The 16,323-nt window shown below is 37.1% G+C and overlaps 4 protein-coding genes across 7 annotated transcripts; 2 read left to right on the forward strand and 2 right to left on the reverse strand.

Annotated features, from left to right (window-relative positions):
- Positions 1–4,385: 4,385 nt before the first annotated feature.
- On the reverse strand, positions 4,386–4,976 carry LOC117615959. Its single transcript, XM_034345151.1, has one exon. It carries the CDS (start codon positions 4,974–4,976, stop codon positions 4,386–4,388), a length of 591 nt encoding a protein of 196 aa, XP_034201042.1.
- Positions 4,977–4,991: 15 nt separating this feature from the next.
- Positions 4,992–6,077, reverse strand: LOC117615969 (zinc finger MYM-type protein 1-like). Its single transcript, XM_034345164.1, has one exon. The coding sequence runs from the start codon at positions 6,075–6,077 to the stop codon at positions 4,992–4,994; it is 1,086 nt and encodes a 361-aa protein (XP_034201055.1).
- Positions 6,078–8,082: 2,005 nt separating this feature from the next.
- Positions 8,083–9,774, forward strand: LOC117615977 (zinc finger MYM-type protein 1-like). Its single transcript, XM_034345175.1, has one exon. The coding sequence runs from the start codon at positions 8,083–8,085 to the stop codon at positions 9,772–9,774; it is 1,692 nt and encodes a 563-aa protein (XP_034201066.1).
- Positions 9,775–10,751: 977 nt separating this feature from the next.
- LOC117615144 (transcription factor bHLH153-like) lies at positions 10,752–15,445 on the forward strand. Of its 4 annotated transcripts, none has more exons than XM_034344157.1 (6): positions 10,752–11,231; positions 12,868–12,993; positions 13,663–13,728; positions 14,032–14,097; positions 14,570–14,617; positions 14,914–15,445. In XM_034344157.1, exons 1-6 carry the CDS (start codon positions 11,190–11,192, stop codon positions 15,064–15,066), a joined length of 501 nt encoding a protein of 166 aa, XP_034200048.1. In that variant the 5' UTR covers positions 10,752–11,189; the 3' UTR covers positions 15,067–15,445. The 4 variants fall into 4 exon arrangements, with proteins under 4 accessions (XP_034200048.1, XP_034200050.1, XP_034200049.1 ...); XM_034344159.1 differs by having other exon boundaries at positions 10,752–11,154; XM_034344158.1 differs by lacking the exon at positions 10,752–11,231 and adding an exon at positions 11,302–12,282.
- Positions 15,446–16,323: the final 878 nt, after the last annotated feature.

Genomic DNA, 16,323 nt, shown 5'->3' on the forward strand with positions numbered 1-16,323 from the left:
CATTCTCACCACCTTCATCTCGTATTTTCGGTGGCCCGTCCTCCTTAGTTTGATTCACATCTTCATGTCTTGCGTCTTTCATAAAGGACCTCACTTCACTCATTACCTTGTCAGTGAGTTCCAACACTGAGCGCTGGACCTCTGCCTATATTATCTGGCCCAAAGCAAGTCCTTCAATTGATCGCTTCACCTCTGCCTGTATTATTGGAGCCAAACTGATAGAAACTTGTTGAACTATTCTTTCAACGTTTACTCCAGACACTTCATTTGTTCGACGGTGCTGTGAAACAACCCGCACGGGAGGAGTATCAAACCCACCTTGCTTGATAACCCATCTAATCATTTTCCACACTGAGTTATTGTCCCAAGACACAATGGGATCCACAGACTTATCAACAAATACTCCACCATGGACAATTGAATCGAAATACAATAGTTGAAGAAAAAGCAATGACCCACTTACATATGCAACTTTCTTCGCTTTGAACGACCTAACACCTTCACATAAGAAGTTGAATCCATGGTCGGCCCAGTTCTTGGTCTCTATCTTCCCTGGGATCGTCAAGAAAGTTAAATATTCCCGGTCACTGATAGTGAAGATGTGGGGCAAAGTATAGTGCCAAGTGCAAACATCACAAATCGAACTTGAAAGTCCTCATTCGCATTTTTGCACTTTTCCAATTGTTCAGCTAAACCCTTTACTAATACTCTTTTGCCATTTCCACCGAAACTCTTGACTAATTGTTTCACCTTTTCATCTTCTACCGGCCTGTCGAGTTGAACATCCTCGCCGGTGTTCTTAAGACCCATAACACGCCCAAACTCATCGGCACTTATTCTAATCACATTGCCGTGCAGTTCTATAGAAGACGTATCAGGATTGAACTTTTGAATCAAACAATGGCATAATTGGCGGTGTAAACGAGTGCACGACAAAGATGCCACATTACCGAACCCAATAGCCTTAATTGCTAACCGCTTCTCCTCTGACAATTTTTCCACCGTACGATGGAATCGGTCCGGGCTGCATCTAGTTATCCAACTCATCTCATTCACTGAGTCGTTTACTTGCCCGCTTGAACCTTCTAAGGCAGAACCATATGTTGCCTTCTCTGTAGTGTTCAATTTCCTCCACTTATTACTAATCTCTTCTTGTACCTGAAATAAAAAATTCTCATGAATATACCCTTCTTAATAAAATAATTAATAAACTGACCAAATCATTGTCATCTCTCACCTTATGGTCCAACTTTGCATTGGCCACTTTCCCCATTTCTTGTCGTTCTTTTTTCCTGAAAATCATTTTTTTTTTAAAAAAAAAACCATTATAATATTAAGCAACCACATTTCCAATTTGTAGATGTACGTGTAACTTACATGAAATTAAAAAAAGCATCTCGGCCAACTCTTGTTTGTTGCACAGTTGTCTCGGCCTTGCGCTTTCCTTTCGCTGATCGCCTTTTTTGAGCTTCCATAACTTGCACAAATCAAGTACAAAACACTATCATGCAATTCTCTCTAGAGCCGATCATTTGAATACTAATCCAATGCCTAATACACCCTAAACCCCGTAAACCCCGTAAACACTACAACATCACGTTGCTTAATTCAAAAAATACGGGGACCAGGATTTGCACACAGTTGCTTAGTAATTGCATATACTGATATGCAATTGCACGACACTACTTGCAAGTGCATCAGCCCTCTATTATAACATTGCACAGATAATGCACACAACCCACCAATGCATTTCTATATTGGGCGGACATTCTGACTCATTTCAAATCCCAATCCAAATCTTAACCATTCCTAACATTACACTTTCGGAACAGTTTACTCCCCATACAAAAAATTCAAAAACACATTCAAACCTACCTACCTACCACGAAATCACCTCACGTGCATAATTTCAAAACAAAACTATATACTGTAATTGCATTCAGTTACTTGGATTTGCATACAGGCGATTAGTAATTGCATATAGAGATATGCAATTGCATGAACATAACAACCATGAATGTGAGATACCCACTTCACCTCACGACACTTTCAGACTGAGAAACCCACTTCATCTCATGAATGTGAGAAACCTACTTCCCCTCTTGCCCCAATTCATCACCACAGAAATTCAATTAACAATAACATAAAACATAGTGTTAACTTACCTTCACAAGGAACTAATACCAAATGCTTTCACAAGGGCTCGATTGCAGATGAGAGGAGTGCCAACAACCTACCAACGACTGGAAAAACTGAATTCCAATTCCTATTATCAACCCAAAATGCTAACCCAAAAAATTTCCCCAAAATCCAAACCCTAGAATATGGGGTTTTCTACAATGATGACAAAGAAGAGAGAGAGGTTGCAGAGACAAGGAAGAAACTTTCTACAGAAGAGGAGTTGAAGAAGATGACTTTGATCAGAAGAGGAGTTGAAGAAGATGACTTCGTGTAATGAAGATGTTTCAAGTTGAAGCCGTGCGAAATTGGAGACCACCTCAACCTGTTGACCAGGTCAGCAGGTTTCGTATGCTTTTTAAAACTCCTCACGTGATCGGCTGCACGGGTGCACCCGATGCACCACAGACGACCTCGCTATTCTTGTTCTGTCAGCAAATTAGCACATTTTCCAATACTTCTTGATTCTTCTTGTTCTGTCAGCACATTAGCACATTTTCCAATACTTCTTGATTTGTGAGAGTTGGTGTTTGTGTGATACAGGACATACCACTACTTTCTTCTCCGGATTAGGCTACACGTGTCACTAGAACACTTGGGCTAACCACCCCTATTTGACCCGCTCTCCTTCGAACTCCTCTTGGAGCATGTAGGTTGATTGGAGCCCTACTATCACGAATTGCTCTGGTTTTCATCCAATCACCATAGGCTATAGGTTCGGAGTTCCCTGGTTGGCTTATACTAGAACTGCAATTCCTCTGGCGTGTCCAAGCTTACCACAGTTGAAACAGAAATCCAACAACTGCTCGAATTTGGTTTCCACCCATGTACCCTGTCCTTCAGCTCGAGGCAACTAGAATCCTTGAGGGAGGTGATTGTTGGAATCAATCACAACTCTCATGTGCAAAAAAGCCTCTTGAACCTTTTTCCCAAGGGTCTTCAACTTCTTTTACCTCTCCCAGCTTTTCTCTAATCTCTAAAGTGTTCCCTGCAGTGAGTAAATTCAATGGTACCCTATGAGCTTAGATCCAGTAAGCCACCTTGTGGAGTTGGAGTTCCTCAATGACCATGTTACTTGGCCAACATTGAACATTGAAGCAGAACCCATTATAGACCAGGGACCTTCATTTATAATTTGATCAGCCATGCCTTCATCTTGGACCACCACAGTGAAAAGATTATCCTTAATGTAAGAAATTTTTGTTTGTCCGAATATAGCCCACGCATTCTGGAGAATAGTTTTTATGGCTCATCTTTTTGGGATTTTCCCTGCAATGATTGCTCCTACCAGTTTTGGCCCACTCTCTAAATTCGATATTCCCAACGATTCCTCCAACCTTATTACCAGATCTTCAGTACGGGCTTCAGTCATCTTGTACCCAGGGACGGATCCAGGAATTTTCCTTGCAGGGGTCAACGTCTAAAAGGGTAAAAACTTTCTATACAAAATAAACCCATAAAAATGAAATTATAATTTATAATTCATAATTAATAGAAAAAACCACATTACAATTGTCCACGACGAGTTTTCATATTCTGAAAACGTCCCATTATAGTTTCATTATCAATACAAACAAACACGTCTTTCTCAATATAAACAAGTAAGCTATCACTTAACCATTGATCTCCCATTCGGTTGCGAAGTGGACCTTTGATAACATTCATAGCAGAAAATGCTCTCTCCACTGAAGCAGTTGCAACTGGTAAAGTTAAGGCTAATGTCAGAAGCAAATAGACATAATTAAATGTTCTATGCAACCCTTTCTCCACCATTTTTCTTGCAAGGGCACCAATCCCTTTCAATTGAGAAAATTCGCTTCTCGTACGCATATGATGAATATAAATCCCAAGTTGATCTTCAAGTGCCAAGAGGTCTCGGGGTGTAAATTCTTGAGGATAAAATTCAGCAAAACGAAGAAGCTTTTGTTTGTCAAAAGCTATGAATGAATCATTCGGACTCAAACATGCCAAACAAATAAGCAACTCAGTATTTACCTCACTAAAGCGATGATTTAATTCTGCAAGTTGCCACTCAATGATTTGAATGAAGATGTCCACACGATAATGATGGATTTGTGTTATTCTAGGAGCTCTGCGATGTGATCTCCACTGAGCTACATATGCATCATCCATACTTGGAACCTCAATATCATGTTTGCCACAAAAGGAAAATACTTGATCAAGCAAGGCTTCAAATCCATTATCTCTCATATCTTTAGTGTGTCCTTGCAATCTTTGACTAAAGACATTGCATTCCCAATATCTTGGTCTTTTCTTTGTAATGCTTGTGACAAATCATTTGTGGCTCCCAATAAAGATCTCATAAAAAATAGGTGAAATACAAACTCAAAAGATTGTATTTCTCTCAAAGACCTATTTGCTTCACCTATATTATCAGTGGAGCCATCCTCAATAATCAATTTAAGCACTTTCACCACAGATTTGAACATGGAAATGATACTAAGTAATGTACCATAATGTGAGTTCCAACGTGTATCACCGGCACGCTTGAGAGAAGTTTCTTGATTTAAGCCTCGCCCTGTTGGAAGATCATCATTTTTAAGAGCTTCTGTAATATTCTTTTGTAGTTGATCTCTAAGCATATCACGTTGCCTACACGATGTTCCAACAATATTAACCAAGCTATTGCAAGATGTGAAGAAAATGGCAACATCAGCATTTCCCTTTGCCACGGCCACAAGAGCTAATTGAAGTTGATGTGCAAAACAATGAATATAATAGGCATAAGGATTTTCTCTCAAAATCTGTGTTTTAAGACCATTGAACTCACCCTTCATATTACTAGCTTCATCCTATCCTTGTCCTCTTTGCATGGAAATGTTCAATTCTTCTCTTGAAAACAATGTGTCAATAGCCTCTTTTAGTGAGTTTGATGTAGTGTTGCTAACATGTTGAATGCCCACAAACCTTTCAATTACATACCCTCTTTTGTCCACATAACGAAACACCCCCGCCATTTGTTCTTTGACTGATATATCACGTGATTCATCAACTAATAAGGAGAAGAAGGCACCATCCATATCCTTAATGATTTTCTTAATAGTTTCAGTTGCACAAGCATTCACAAGATCTTTTTGAATTGTTGGAGCTATGAGCTTGAGATTCCCTGGAGCATTTTCTAACACAACAGCCTTAACTTTCTCATCATGATCAGCAAGAAATTGTAAGAGTTCTACATAATTCCCCTTGTTGTTTGAAGTGTCACTCTCATCATTGCCACGAAAAGGAAGACCTTGCTTCAACAAAAATCTCACACAATCAAGAGAAGCTGTCAAGCAAATACGATAATCAATGCGAGCTTGGTCTGATTGCTTTATCAAAACTGTTTGGATGTGTTGCTTTTGATTCATAAGATCCACACAATATTGTCTAGATTGATTATGAACACTCCCAACACCTCCAACATGTTGCCTAATTTTATCTTTCTTCTTCCAATTTGTAAAACCCACCTCGGTGAAGACATCGCTACAGCCTTGACCAATTTTGAAATTGGATTTGAAGAGATAATAATAAAGGCAAAATGCAGCATCTTTACTAATACTGTACTCCAACCAGCCAAACTCATCAAACCACTTGACATTAAAGCGTCGATCATACCCTGAAAGATCGGTTTGTGGAAATGTGTGATCCTTAGGTTGACATGGACCCTTCTGTAGATATGCTCTTCGAACTTCGTCTCGAATGTTAGGATCATAATCCAACATTTGAGGTCGAAGTCCAGGGTCTGCAGGAAGATTAGCCAATACATCTTGCAACTCACTTTCTTTCGAACTACCCACCACATCTCTTGAAATACCCACATCTCTTACACTTGAACTACCCACATTATCTGAACTAGAGGTAGTTGATGAAAACTTTCTCTTAAAATATCGTTCCATAACCTGTTTGGGTAGAAATAATCAATAAAGCATACAATCTAACTAACAAATACAAATAAAATCTATTTAAAAAAAATCCCTAATTTATTCAAACAACCAAAATAAAATCACAACAACCAATAAAACAAAAATATACAAGAATCTTCAGTAATTAACAAACACAAAAACTAATCCAATATACCAAGATATAATCTAACTAAAGCATATACAATCTAATTACATAAAAAAATAACCCTAATTTATTCAAATTAACTAACCAAAATAAAACCTCAACAAAATAACTAATCAAGAGAATATCAAACATATAAGAATATTTATTAATTTGTTAAAGCATAAAGAGATTAGAAATTAGGATAACATACTTTCAAATTTGAGAGACAATGAAAAATCCACCTTTGAAATCAAATTGAATTTGGGGCTGATTTTTTTGCTTTGTTGTTGCCACCACTATGAGGTTGGTGTTGCCGCTGGCAGATGGAGATGGAGTGGTTGGATTGGATTAGTTGAAGTTGAAGGTTGGTTCAATATGATTTGGGGTTTGAACTTTGAGGATATAGGGTTTGGCAATTGAAAAAAAAGAAATGAAACTGATTTGGGAGAGAGGAGAGCATTGGGCTCTCTGTTAAACAGAGTCTGTCCCTTTTTTTTTTTAGTAGAACGACGTCGTTTTGACGTCGGGGGGAGCAAAAAAAAACAGAAGCGCTGCGCGCAAGCAGCTGGAGCAAGCAACCAAGTCTGGCCTCTTTGGGGACTTTTATCAAACACTTTGCAGGGGTCAATTTTCTCCTCTTTAATGGTAGATTTCAGAGGTTGCAGGGGTCAATTGACCACCCTTGCTCCTCTGTAGATCCGTCCCTGCTTGTACCATAAGCCTTTAAAACATGAAACAGAGAGGAGAGATTTCTTTGTGGTGTTTGTTTGTGGGCTGGTAGCTTTTTATGTTTGGAGAAGCAAATTTCTAAGAACAGCTTGGTTTGTGAGTGGGCTCCAAGAAAAAAAGATGTATTTGTTGTCTTGGTGGGAAAAATAGACTGAGCGTTGATACCAAATGACTAGAAATACTCCCCATAGAATCAACTTCAGATAACCAACACTCTTCAATATTCCTCTTGAGCCCAGTGGTTGGACAACATTTATTCCCCCTACCCAGGGACGGATCTACAGAGGAGCAAGGGTGGTCAATTGACCCCTGCAACCTCTGAAATCTGCCATTAAAGAGGAGAAAATTGACCCCTGCAAAGTGTTTGATAAAAGTCCCCAAAGAGGCCAGACTTGGTTGCTTGCTCCAGCTGCTTGCGCGCAGCGCTTCTGTTTTTTTTTGCTCCCCCCGACGTCAAAACGACGTCGTTCTACTAAAAAAAAAAAGGGACAGACTCTGTTTAACAGAGAGCCCAATGCTCTCCTCTCTCCCAAATCAGTTTCATTTCTTTTTTTTCAATTGCCAAACCCTATATCCTCAAAGTTCAAACCCCAAATCATATTGAACCAACCTTCAACTTCAACTAATCCAATCCAACCACTCCATCTCCATCTGCCAGCAGCAACACCAACCTCATAGTGGTGGCAACAACAAAGCAAAAAAATCAGCCCCAAATTCAATTTGATTTCAAAGGTGGATTTTTCATTGTCTCTCAAATTTGAAAGTATGTTATCCTAATTTCTAATCTCTTTATGCTTTAACAAATTAATAAATATTCTTATATGTTTGATATTCTCTTGATTAGTTATTTTGTTGAGGTTTTATTTTGGTTAGTTAATTTGAATAAATTAGGGTTATTTTTTTATGTAATTAGATTGTATATGCTTTAGTTAGATTATATCTTGGTATATTGGATTAGTTTTTGTGTTTGTTAATTACTGAAGATTCTTGTATATTTTTGTTTTATTGGTTGTTGTGATTTTATTTTGGTTGTTTGAATAAATTAGGGATTTTTTTTAAATAGATTTTATTTGTATTTGTTAGTTAGATTGTATGCTTTATTGATTATTTCTACCCAAACAGGTTATGGAACGATATTTTAAGAGAAAGTTTTCATCAACTACCTCTAGTTCAGATAATGTGGGTAGTTCAAGTGTAAGAGATGTGGGTATTTCAAGAGATGTGGTGGGTAGTTCGAAAGAAAGTGAGTTGCAAGATGTATTGGCTAATCTTCCTGCAGACCCTGGACTTCGACCTCAAATGTTGGATTATGATCCTAACATTCGAGACGAAGTTCGAAGAGCATATCTACAGAAGGGTCCATGTCAACCTAAGGATCACACATTTCCACAAACCGATCTTTCAGGGTATGATCGACGCTTTAATGTCAAGTGGTTTGATGAGTTTGACTGGTTGGAGTACAGTATTAGTAAAGATGCTGCATTTTGCCTTTATTGTTATCTCTTCAAATCCAATTTCAAAATTGGTCAAGGCTGTAGCGATGTCTTCACCGAGGTGGGTTTTACAAATTGGAAGAAGAAAGATAAAATTAGGCAACATGTTGGAGGTGTTGGGAGTGTTCATAATCAATCTAGACAATATTGTGTGGATCTTATGAATCAAAAGCAACACATCCAAACAGTTTTGATAAAGCAATCAGACCAAGCTCGCATTGATTATCGTATTTGCTTGACAGCTTCTCTTGATTGTGTGAGATTTTTGTTGAAGCAAGGTCTTCCTTTTCGTGGCAATGATGAGAGTGACACTTCAAACAACAAGGGGAATTATGTAGAACTCTTACAATTTCTTGCTGATCATGATGAGAAAGTTAAGGCTGTTGTGTTAGAAAATGCTCCAGGGAATCTCAAGCTCATAGCTCCAACAATTCAAAAAGATCTTGTGAATGCTTGTGCAACTGAAACTATTAAGAAAATCATTAAGGATATGGATGGTGCCTTCTTCTCCTTATTAGTTGATGAATCACATGATATATCAGTCAAAGAACAAATGGCGGTGGTGTTTCGTTATGTGGACAAAAGAGGGTATGTAATTGAAAGGTTTGTGGGCATTCAACATGTTAGTGACACTACATCAAACTCACTAAAAGAGGCTATTGACACATTGTTTTCAAGAGAAGAATTGAGCATTTCCATGCTAAGAGGACAAGGATATGATGGAGCTAGTAATATGAAGGGTGAGTTCAATGGTCTTAAAACACAGATTTTGAGAGAAAATCCTTATGCCTATTATATTCATTGTTTTGCACATCAACTTCAATTAGCTCTTGTGGCTGTGGCAAAGGGAAATGCTGATGTTGCAACTTTCTTCACATCTTGCAATAGCTTGGTTAATATTGTTGGAGCATCGTGTAGGCGACGTGACATGCTTAGAGATCAACTACAGAAGAATATTACAGAAGCTCTTGAAAATGATGATCTTCCAACAGGGCGAGGCTTAAATCAAGAAACTTCTCTCAAGCGTGCCGGTGATACACGTTGGAACTCACATTATGGTACATTACTTAGTATCATTTCCATGTTCAAATCTGTGGTGAAAGTGCTTAAATTGATTATTGAGGATGGCTCCACTGATAATATAGGTGAAGCAAATAGGTCTTTGAGAGAAATACAATCTTTTGAGTTTGTATTTCACCTATTTTTTATGAGATCTTTATTGGGAGCCACAAATGATTTGTCACAAGCATTACAAAGAAAAGACCAAGATATTGGGAATGCAATGTCTTTAGTCAAAGATTGCAAGGACACACTAAAGATATGAGAGATAATGGATTTGAAGCCTTGCTTGATCAAGTATTTTCCTTTTGTGGCAAACATGATATTGAGGTTCCAAGTATGGATGATGCATATGTAGCTCAGTGGAGATCACATCGCAGAGCTCCTAGAATAACACAAATCCATCATTATCGTGTGGACATCTTCATTCAAATCATTGAGTGGCAACTTGCAGAATTAAATCATCGCTTTAGTGAGGTAAATACTGAGTTGCTTATTTGTTTGGCATGTTTGAGTCCGAATGATTCATTCATAGCTTTTGACAAACAAAAGCTTCTTCGTTTTGCTGAATTTTATCCTCAAGAATTTACACCCCGAGCCCTCTTGGCACTTGAAGATCAACTTGGGATTTATATTCATCATATGCGTACGAGAAGCGAATTTTCTCAATTGAAAGGGATTGGTGCCCTTGCAAGAAAAATGGTGGAGACATGGTTGCATAGAACATTTAATTATGTCCATTTGCTTTTGACATTAGCCTTAACTTTACCAGTTGCAACTGCTTCAGTGGAGAGAGCATTTTTTGCTATGAATGTTATCAAAGGTCCATGTGAATATTTGTTGTAATGACAATTAGTGAAAACACCACAACTTTTTGTAAGAGCAGCAACTATTCATGTAAATAGTGGCTACCCTAACCTCCCCTTTACCATAGCAAAGGGTAAATGAGTGAAGTTGCTCAAAGAGCTTCAAGCCAAAGGCAAATACAAATACTCATTGAATTCAACCTTCGCAAGAAAAAATGTGAAAAGAAAAGTCTTTAGACCATGGTTAGAAAAATGACGTCGTCCTTGGTTAAATTAACCACTTTTCTCTCCCTCTCTGTCCGGGTTGGATATTAGCTGTCAAATAAAACTCAATATTAAAAATAAAACAAAAAAACAAAAAAACTTTTTAAAAACAAATTTTTTAACTTTATAAAACACTTTCGAGGGCCTTATTTTCTCCCTTCTCTCCCCAGTTTTCACACTCTCAGTTTCTCTGCTTTCTCTCTCTTTTTTCTGTGTGCCTCTGGCCAAGCTCTCTCTCTCTCTCTCTCTCTCTCTCGCTCCCTCCCAACCTTTTCAGCTTCTGTTACTTGGTCAGAGTAATTGATCTCTTTCGGTCCTCAATTTCAGTAATTTCACTGAAATCCCATGTTGGTGGATTGAAGTTATTCACTGATTCTTTTGACTTCTGGAAAAATTTATGGTGAATTCCAGTGCTAATAGTTTGATTATTGTGTAAAGTTTCATACTTTACGAAGTAAAATCCAAAAAGGTTAGATTTAGAGAAAGGCAACTGACAGAGAGGCTCTTTTTGAGTAACTGGGTCACTTTTCTCTATCGCTTTAAACGCGGGTTTGGTGGTTTTTGTGATTTTGGAGGTGGGTTTTCAAGACTTTGGCTTAAGCTTTAAAATATGATTGTTAGCTCTCTCTGCAATGCAGGCGCTAGGTTCTCGGTGAGTTCATAAAAACTTCATATAATTTTCTTTTCAACTTTTGCTCATATTCTTCCACATATACCGTTGATCATAGCAATTTTTGGTGAACATATATATGTTACAAATTGTGTTCTCTACTCATAAAATTATGAACATCTTGTGAGTTTTTGGAGTGTCAATACGTATTATGTAAATGTGTATTTAGTATTGATAATTATGAGATACTCTGTGATATTATTAAATGAGGTGGGAAGATTGTGTACGCCAATTAGATATGCTTATGTTTCAATTCATGCATAGTATATGAATTTGTTGTCTGGGCCCACCAAAAGTCATTCAATAATTTCAGCTTGTTCCGATTACACTCGTAGAAGCTAATCTATGATTCTGATCTTGTGCTTTATTGTTATTATTATTATTATTTTATTTTATTTTTATCATTTACTAACACGCCATTCAAATTTAAGCGTGGTTGATTTATGCTTTTGGATTAATGAAATCACGGACCTTTGGTCCATTCTAAAGGACTTTGAGTTTTGATTTGTATAATATGATGCATTATTTGCTTGTATTATATATTTATTAGTTTAATATGAGTAGGTGATTGTGTTTTTCATTGTACGATGGAGCTGTTGTCTCTTTGTGAGTTTACAAGTTTTAATAATTGGTTATATACGCTAGCACCAATGGACTGTATTATTATATTTTGTTTTGTGTATCGAACTGGGGGTAAACCACTGACCGAAACAGTGCATGTTTTGTTTATAATATAAACATTAATAATGCAGTGATATATTTGCATGCTGTCGTGTATTGCTTATATAAAACTTGATTATTTTAAGGTATACATTGAATGGCATTAAGCTTGTTCATGGAAAAAATTCGCCATGTTCCTAGATGTTTCGGTTATCAAAATCACACTTGTCGGACGGTCAACTGTAATCTTCTATTTTTGGCTTTTCTAACATTACCGCACGGGTGCCTTCCTGCAGCTTCTACCCATGTGCATGATTTCCTGTGTTCTGTAAGACTTGTGTGAAACCTTGTGCATTCATGTGCTTCGTAGGAGGTACAGGATAAACCAGCATCCAAGAAAGCTTCACGCATATTGCTTTGAGACAAAAAGAAATAGGAGTTTTTCTGTAGTTAGAATGTCACTAAGTTTAGCTCATTTTGCATATAGTATATTCGTTTTGTTTCCTAGTGTCGTGGGAATAGTAGAGCATCTGTGTTCATAAATCCTGTCACAAGAGGCCTACTGTTTGGGGAATATGTTTTGTCTGGAATAGATCTGTAGTGAGTATTAAAAAACTGACACATAAGTTCCTGTTCCTGTTAGGTAATTTATTTAATGTGTTAGCAACTTAACATCAATTGTTTTTTTGTTACCCTCCTTTTTAGTTAAGATTCCTTCAAGAGTAGAACATTATGACGAACATGTACAATGATTATAACCAAACAAGAAGGATGATTCACTTTTCTGGACTGCTTGCTACGCATTGTACCATCAAGGGAAATACTTGAAGTTCTGGATGCGTTCATCTTATATTGGGACTTGTGAAAGTGTTAGGTTAACATTGATTATTGGGTGTGTGTTTCTGCTAATGCTTGTCTAATCTTACAAATAGTGATTCTTCTTTCTTTGTTAACCTAGGGGGAAGAAGGGATTGATGTAAGAAACATGACAGAACACAAAAGAAGCCCCTGCTCTGTTGATCAAAGCAATTTTACTTCTCTTGCATCCAAACGACATAAGACTGATTTGTCCATCTCCACAAAGGTTTCTTTTCCTGCTTCTCAAATTTTTTGTTATTAGGGTGGGTATGGACCTTAATTGTATCTTAGATTCAATGGGGGCTCTAGGATGTTTCTTCTAAACATTGACAAGAGCTGTCTTTTGATATCTGTCTCTCAAGAAATTTATGATTTGTAGAATAAGGTTTGCACTGGTGTGACTCGATCTTGTTCCTCTTTGTATGTGCGTGTGTTAATTGGTATTTTGGGGGCAATCTGGCTTCAATCAAACACTTTTTTAAATTTTGGAACTTGAAGCTCTTACCTTAGAGGTATTAGAATTGTTTTCTGATCTCTATAAAATATGCTTTCAAGTGCTCCATTACCTTTATTAATATCCATGGAAAAGAAAAATGCAACTATCTCATAACAATAGTTTATTTATTCAAAGCTGATATAGTTAGAAATTGCTTGACTTTTTTTTTCTATTTTAAAAAAAAATAAAAAAAATAAAAATATATAATCATAAGATGCTTGAAAATGGCATGTTCTGTATGTTTCAGTAGCCGCTTTAAAATTCACACTCGTGTAGTTCCTATTGTCTGGTAGCAATTCAATTCCTAAAGAAACTAGGGTTTTTACCTCGAGGGCGTAGTTTGCTGGGGATATCTATTGTGAGCTACTTATGTTTTAAATTCTTTTGTTCTGCTTGTAGGAGAGGAAAGAGAAGCTTGGTGAACGGATTGTAGCTTTGCAACAGCTTGTTTCGCCATATGGAAAGGTACACAGAACAAATTAATCCTTTTCCTTAGATGAGAAACTGTTGAACCATGATTTATAATGGTGGCATTACGACATTAATGGTTTCCTATTAACTCATCTCATGGAATTTGTGGTGTTTATAATTCTTGGGTCCATCCATCATGCACTTCAGGCATCACCACAAAGTGAATATCATCTGATAGAGAGTGCTTATGCTATATTTACTGTAGATAGGTTTCCAATGCCAACAGTTTATTCCTAGAAAAAAAATAAGTTGTTTATATATTCTGTGTGTGTCTAAAGTCCTATTATTGTACTGCAGACAGACACAGCTTCAGTCCTGCTGGAGGCAATGGATTACATACGCTTCCTTCATGAACAAGTTAAGGTTAGCCTTTTCATTCTTCTTATAAGCGAACACCTTCCCTAGTACCCAACTTCATAACTGGTATTACATAGACTGGATTTTGTTATATGGTATTGCCAACTTCAGATGTAATCTGCTATAAGACATAATTCCGTATGGTTGATATTGTGATATGAATGAGACACTTCCTTTTTAAAGATTGCCTCAAAGTGAAAATAAGAACAGTTAAGATACGGTTGTTTTTTTGTTTTTTGTTTTTTGTGTGTGTTTCTTTGGCCTGTAAGATACTGTTTCTTTTTGTTCTGCAAAAACAAACAAGATGAGTAACTTCAATCTTGCCTTGTTTGTGTTATTTGAGTAATGTGAAGTGATAGGGCTTCTTGTTCAAAACTAATGATGCAAATATTTGAAATGTTTTACTTTTGAGAGATGCGTCTTCCGTATAAACTGCTTGATAAGGTAACAGATTTGACTTTCTTGTTGGTGGATTTAGGTGTTGAGCGCTCCATACCTTGAAAGCACACCAACAGCTAAGATGCAGGTGAGCTTGAGCTGGATGTAGACATAAGCAAGAGCAAAATGTCAATGATATTTCAAAGCTTGTTTGGAGAACTGATGAATTACATTAATTGAATGTAACCATATGTCATAATGAAGACATCACTAAGCTGCCATGTCCTACGTGTGTTGTTGGATAAAAAGCAAAGTGATGTGACCTAGTGTGCATGGGTCAAAGATGCCTCTCTTTTCACACATTAGTACCATTTAATTTGGCATAATTGGTTTAAATTTATGGTGAAAATGTAATGTGGTTGTTCATTAATTTTCTTTCATCAGGAATTAGAGCCATACAGCTTGAGAAGCAGAGGTCTGTGCCTTGTTCCTGTCTCTTGTACTGCCGGAGTTGCTCAAAGTAATGGTGCAGATATCTGGGCCCCCATTAAGAATACTTCCCCCAAGTTTGAGAACGCTATCTCACAATTCCATTGATACAGATCAATGCTCAGCAACCAAAATGGTCTTGAAGATGGATGCCAGATTGAGGCTGTGTAAAGGGTAACCAATTTCGTTTCTAAAGCACAACCCATTTTTTGTGAGGCAGATTCGGATTCAGTAACTGAAATTTTTAGCATGACGCCCTTCAATGTAATTCTGTGATTGAATGTAGTCATGCTTGAACTCCATCTAATGCAGGCCCCAACCATTCTGGTTTTAAACTGGTGGTGGGATAAGCTTCTAGTACGGTACCTCGATTGTATACTTAAATGAATCTACAAAATGTATATTTATAAACTTGTGTTGTACAATGATTCTGACCATGAATTAATGAATATATGGTGGGGAATATAATGGTATGATTTATAGCGTATGCCTTCTCAATTGCGTTTTAATGGGTCTCAAGACCTTATTGCAACTTACCTTGAACTTGGCTCTTCTCTCAGAGAGGGAGAGAAGTCCTTCCTCACGCATTGGCGCAATCTTTCATGTTAGCATTAAGTAAGCGTGATCAGGCTGTGTCTGATGGTGCTTTTGGCAACTCGGCAAGAAGCCTTGAAAGTTTTGGCCTATCTACGATAGGGTTGGAAAGTTATAGATCAGGTCTTTGCATTCCTGACATACTACCAAGGCTAAGCTTATATATTAGAAGTCTTAAATTTCTCAATTATCCTTGCACTATCGAATTAACACACTAGTTAAATATATACAAATTTCTACATATTTATATTGGTTGGGTATGGGTTAAAATAATTTTTGCTTGTTAGATAATCTTCTATTATATTATATAAAACTGACCAAATGACTCTTCCAACCATATTATGATGTTGACCAAATTTTAGGCTCGATCCGAAATTAATTGGTCGAAGATGTTTATCACTTCAAGTTCATATCAAGTTTGTACGGTAAATGTAATAGTTGGAAGATTGCATAGTTTTAGTAATTGGATTTCTCTAAAACAATACAATCTTCCAACCACTCCATTTGCAGTACGAACTTCTTACGAACTTAAAGTGGCCAACTTCTGTGACTAATTGATTTCGGATTGAGCCTAAAACTTAGGCAACATGATAATCTGTCATGACTATCCAAGTTAAATAGAACTATTTTGGATAACCTATTGAGTTGGAATTGCAACGCAATTCGGTTATTTTATAGAACAATACCTTGTGTCACATTATTAGGAAATGCGCAGCTCATGTCAAATCCCTAATGTTACTAATGATCCTATAATTCTTATGAATAAGATTA

The sequence above is a fragment of the Prunus dulcis genome, chromosome 1, assembly GCF_902201215.1.
Source record: "Prunus dulcis chromosome 1, ALMONDv2, whole genome shotgun sequence".
Lineage (NCBI taxonomy): Eukaryota > Viridiplantae > Streptophyta > Magnoliopsida > Rosales > Rosaceae > Prunus > Prunus dulcis.

Bases quoted from the DNA above. Each gene is read 5' to 3' on its own strand.
- LOC117615144 (XM_034344157.1), top strand. From the start codon at position 11,190: ATGATTGTTAGCTCTCTCTGCAATGCAGGCGCTAGGTTCTCG. The intron at 12,994-13,662 runs GTTTCTTTTCCT...TTCTGCTTGTAG, and splicing joins ATTTGTCCATCTCCACAAAG to GAGAGGAAAGAGAAGCTTGG. The intron at 14,098-14,569 runs GTTAGCCTTTTC...TGGTGGATTTAG, and splicing joins TCCTTCATGAACAAGTTAAG to GTGTTGAGCGCTCCATACCT.
- LOC117615969 (XM_034345164.1), bottom strand. From the start codon at position 6,077: ATGGAACGATATTTTAAGAGAAAGTTTTCATCAACTACCTCTAGTTCA.
- LOC117615959 (XM_034345151.1), bottom strand. From the start codon at position 4,976: ATGAAGGGTGAGTTCAATGGTCTTAAAACACAGATTTTGAGAGAAAAT.
- LOC117615977 (XM_034345175.1), top strand. From the start codon at position 8,083: ATGGAACGATATTTTAAGAGAAAGTTTTCATCAACTACCTCTAGTTCA.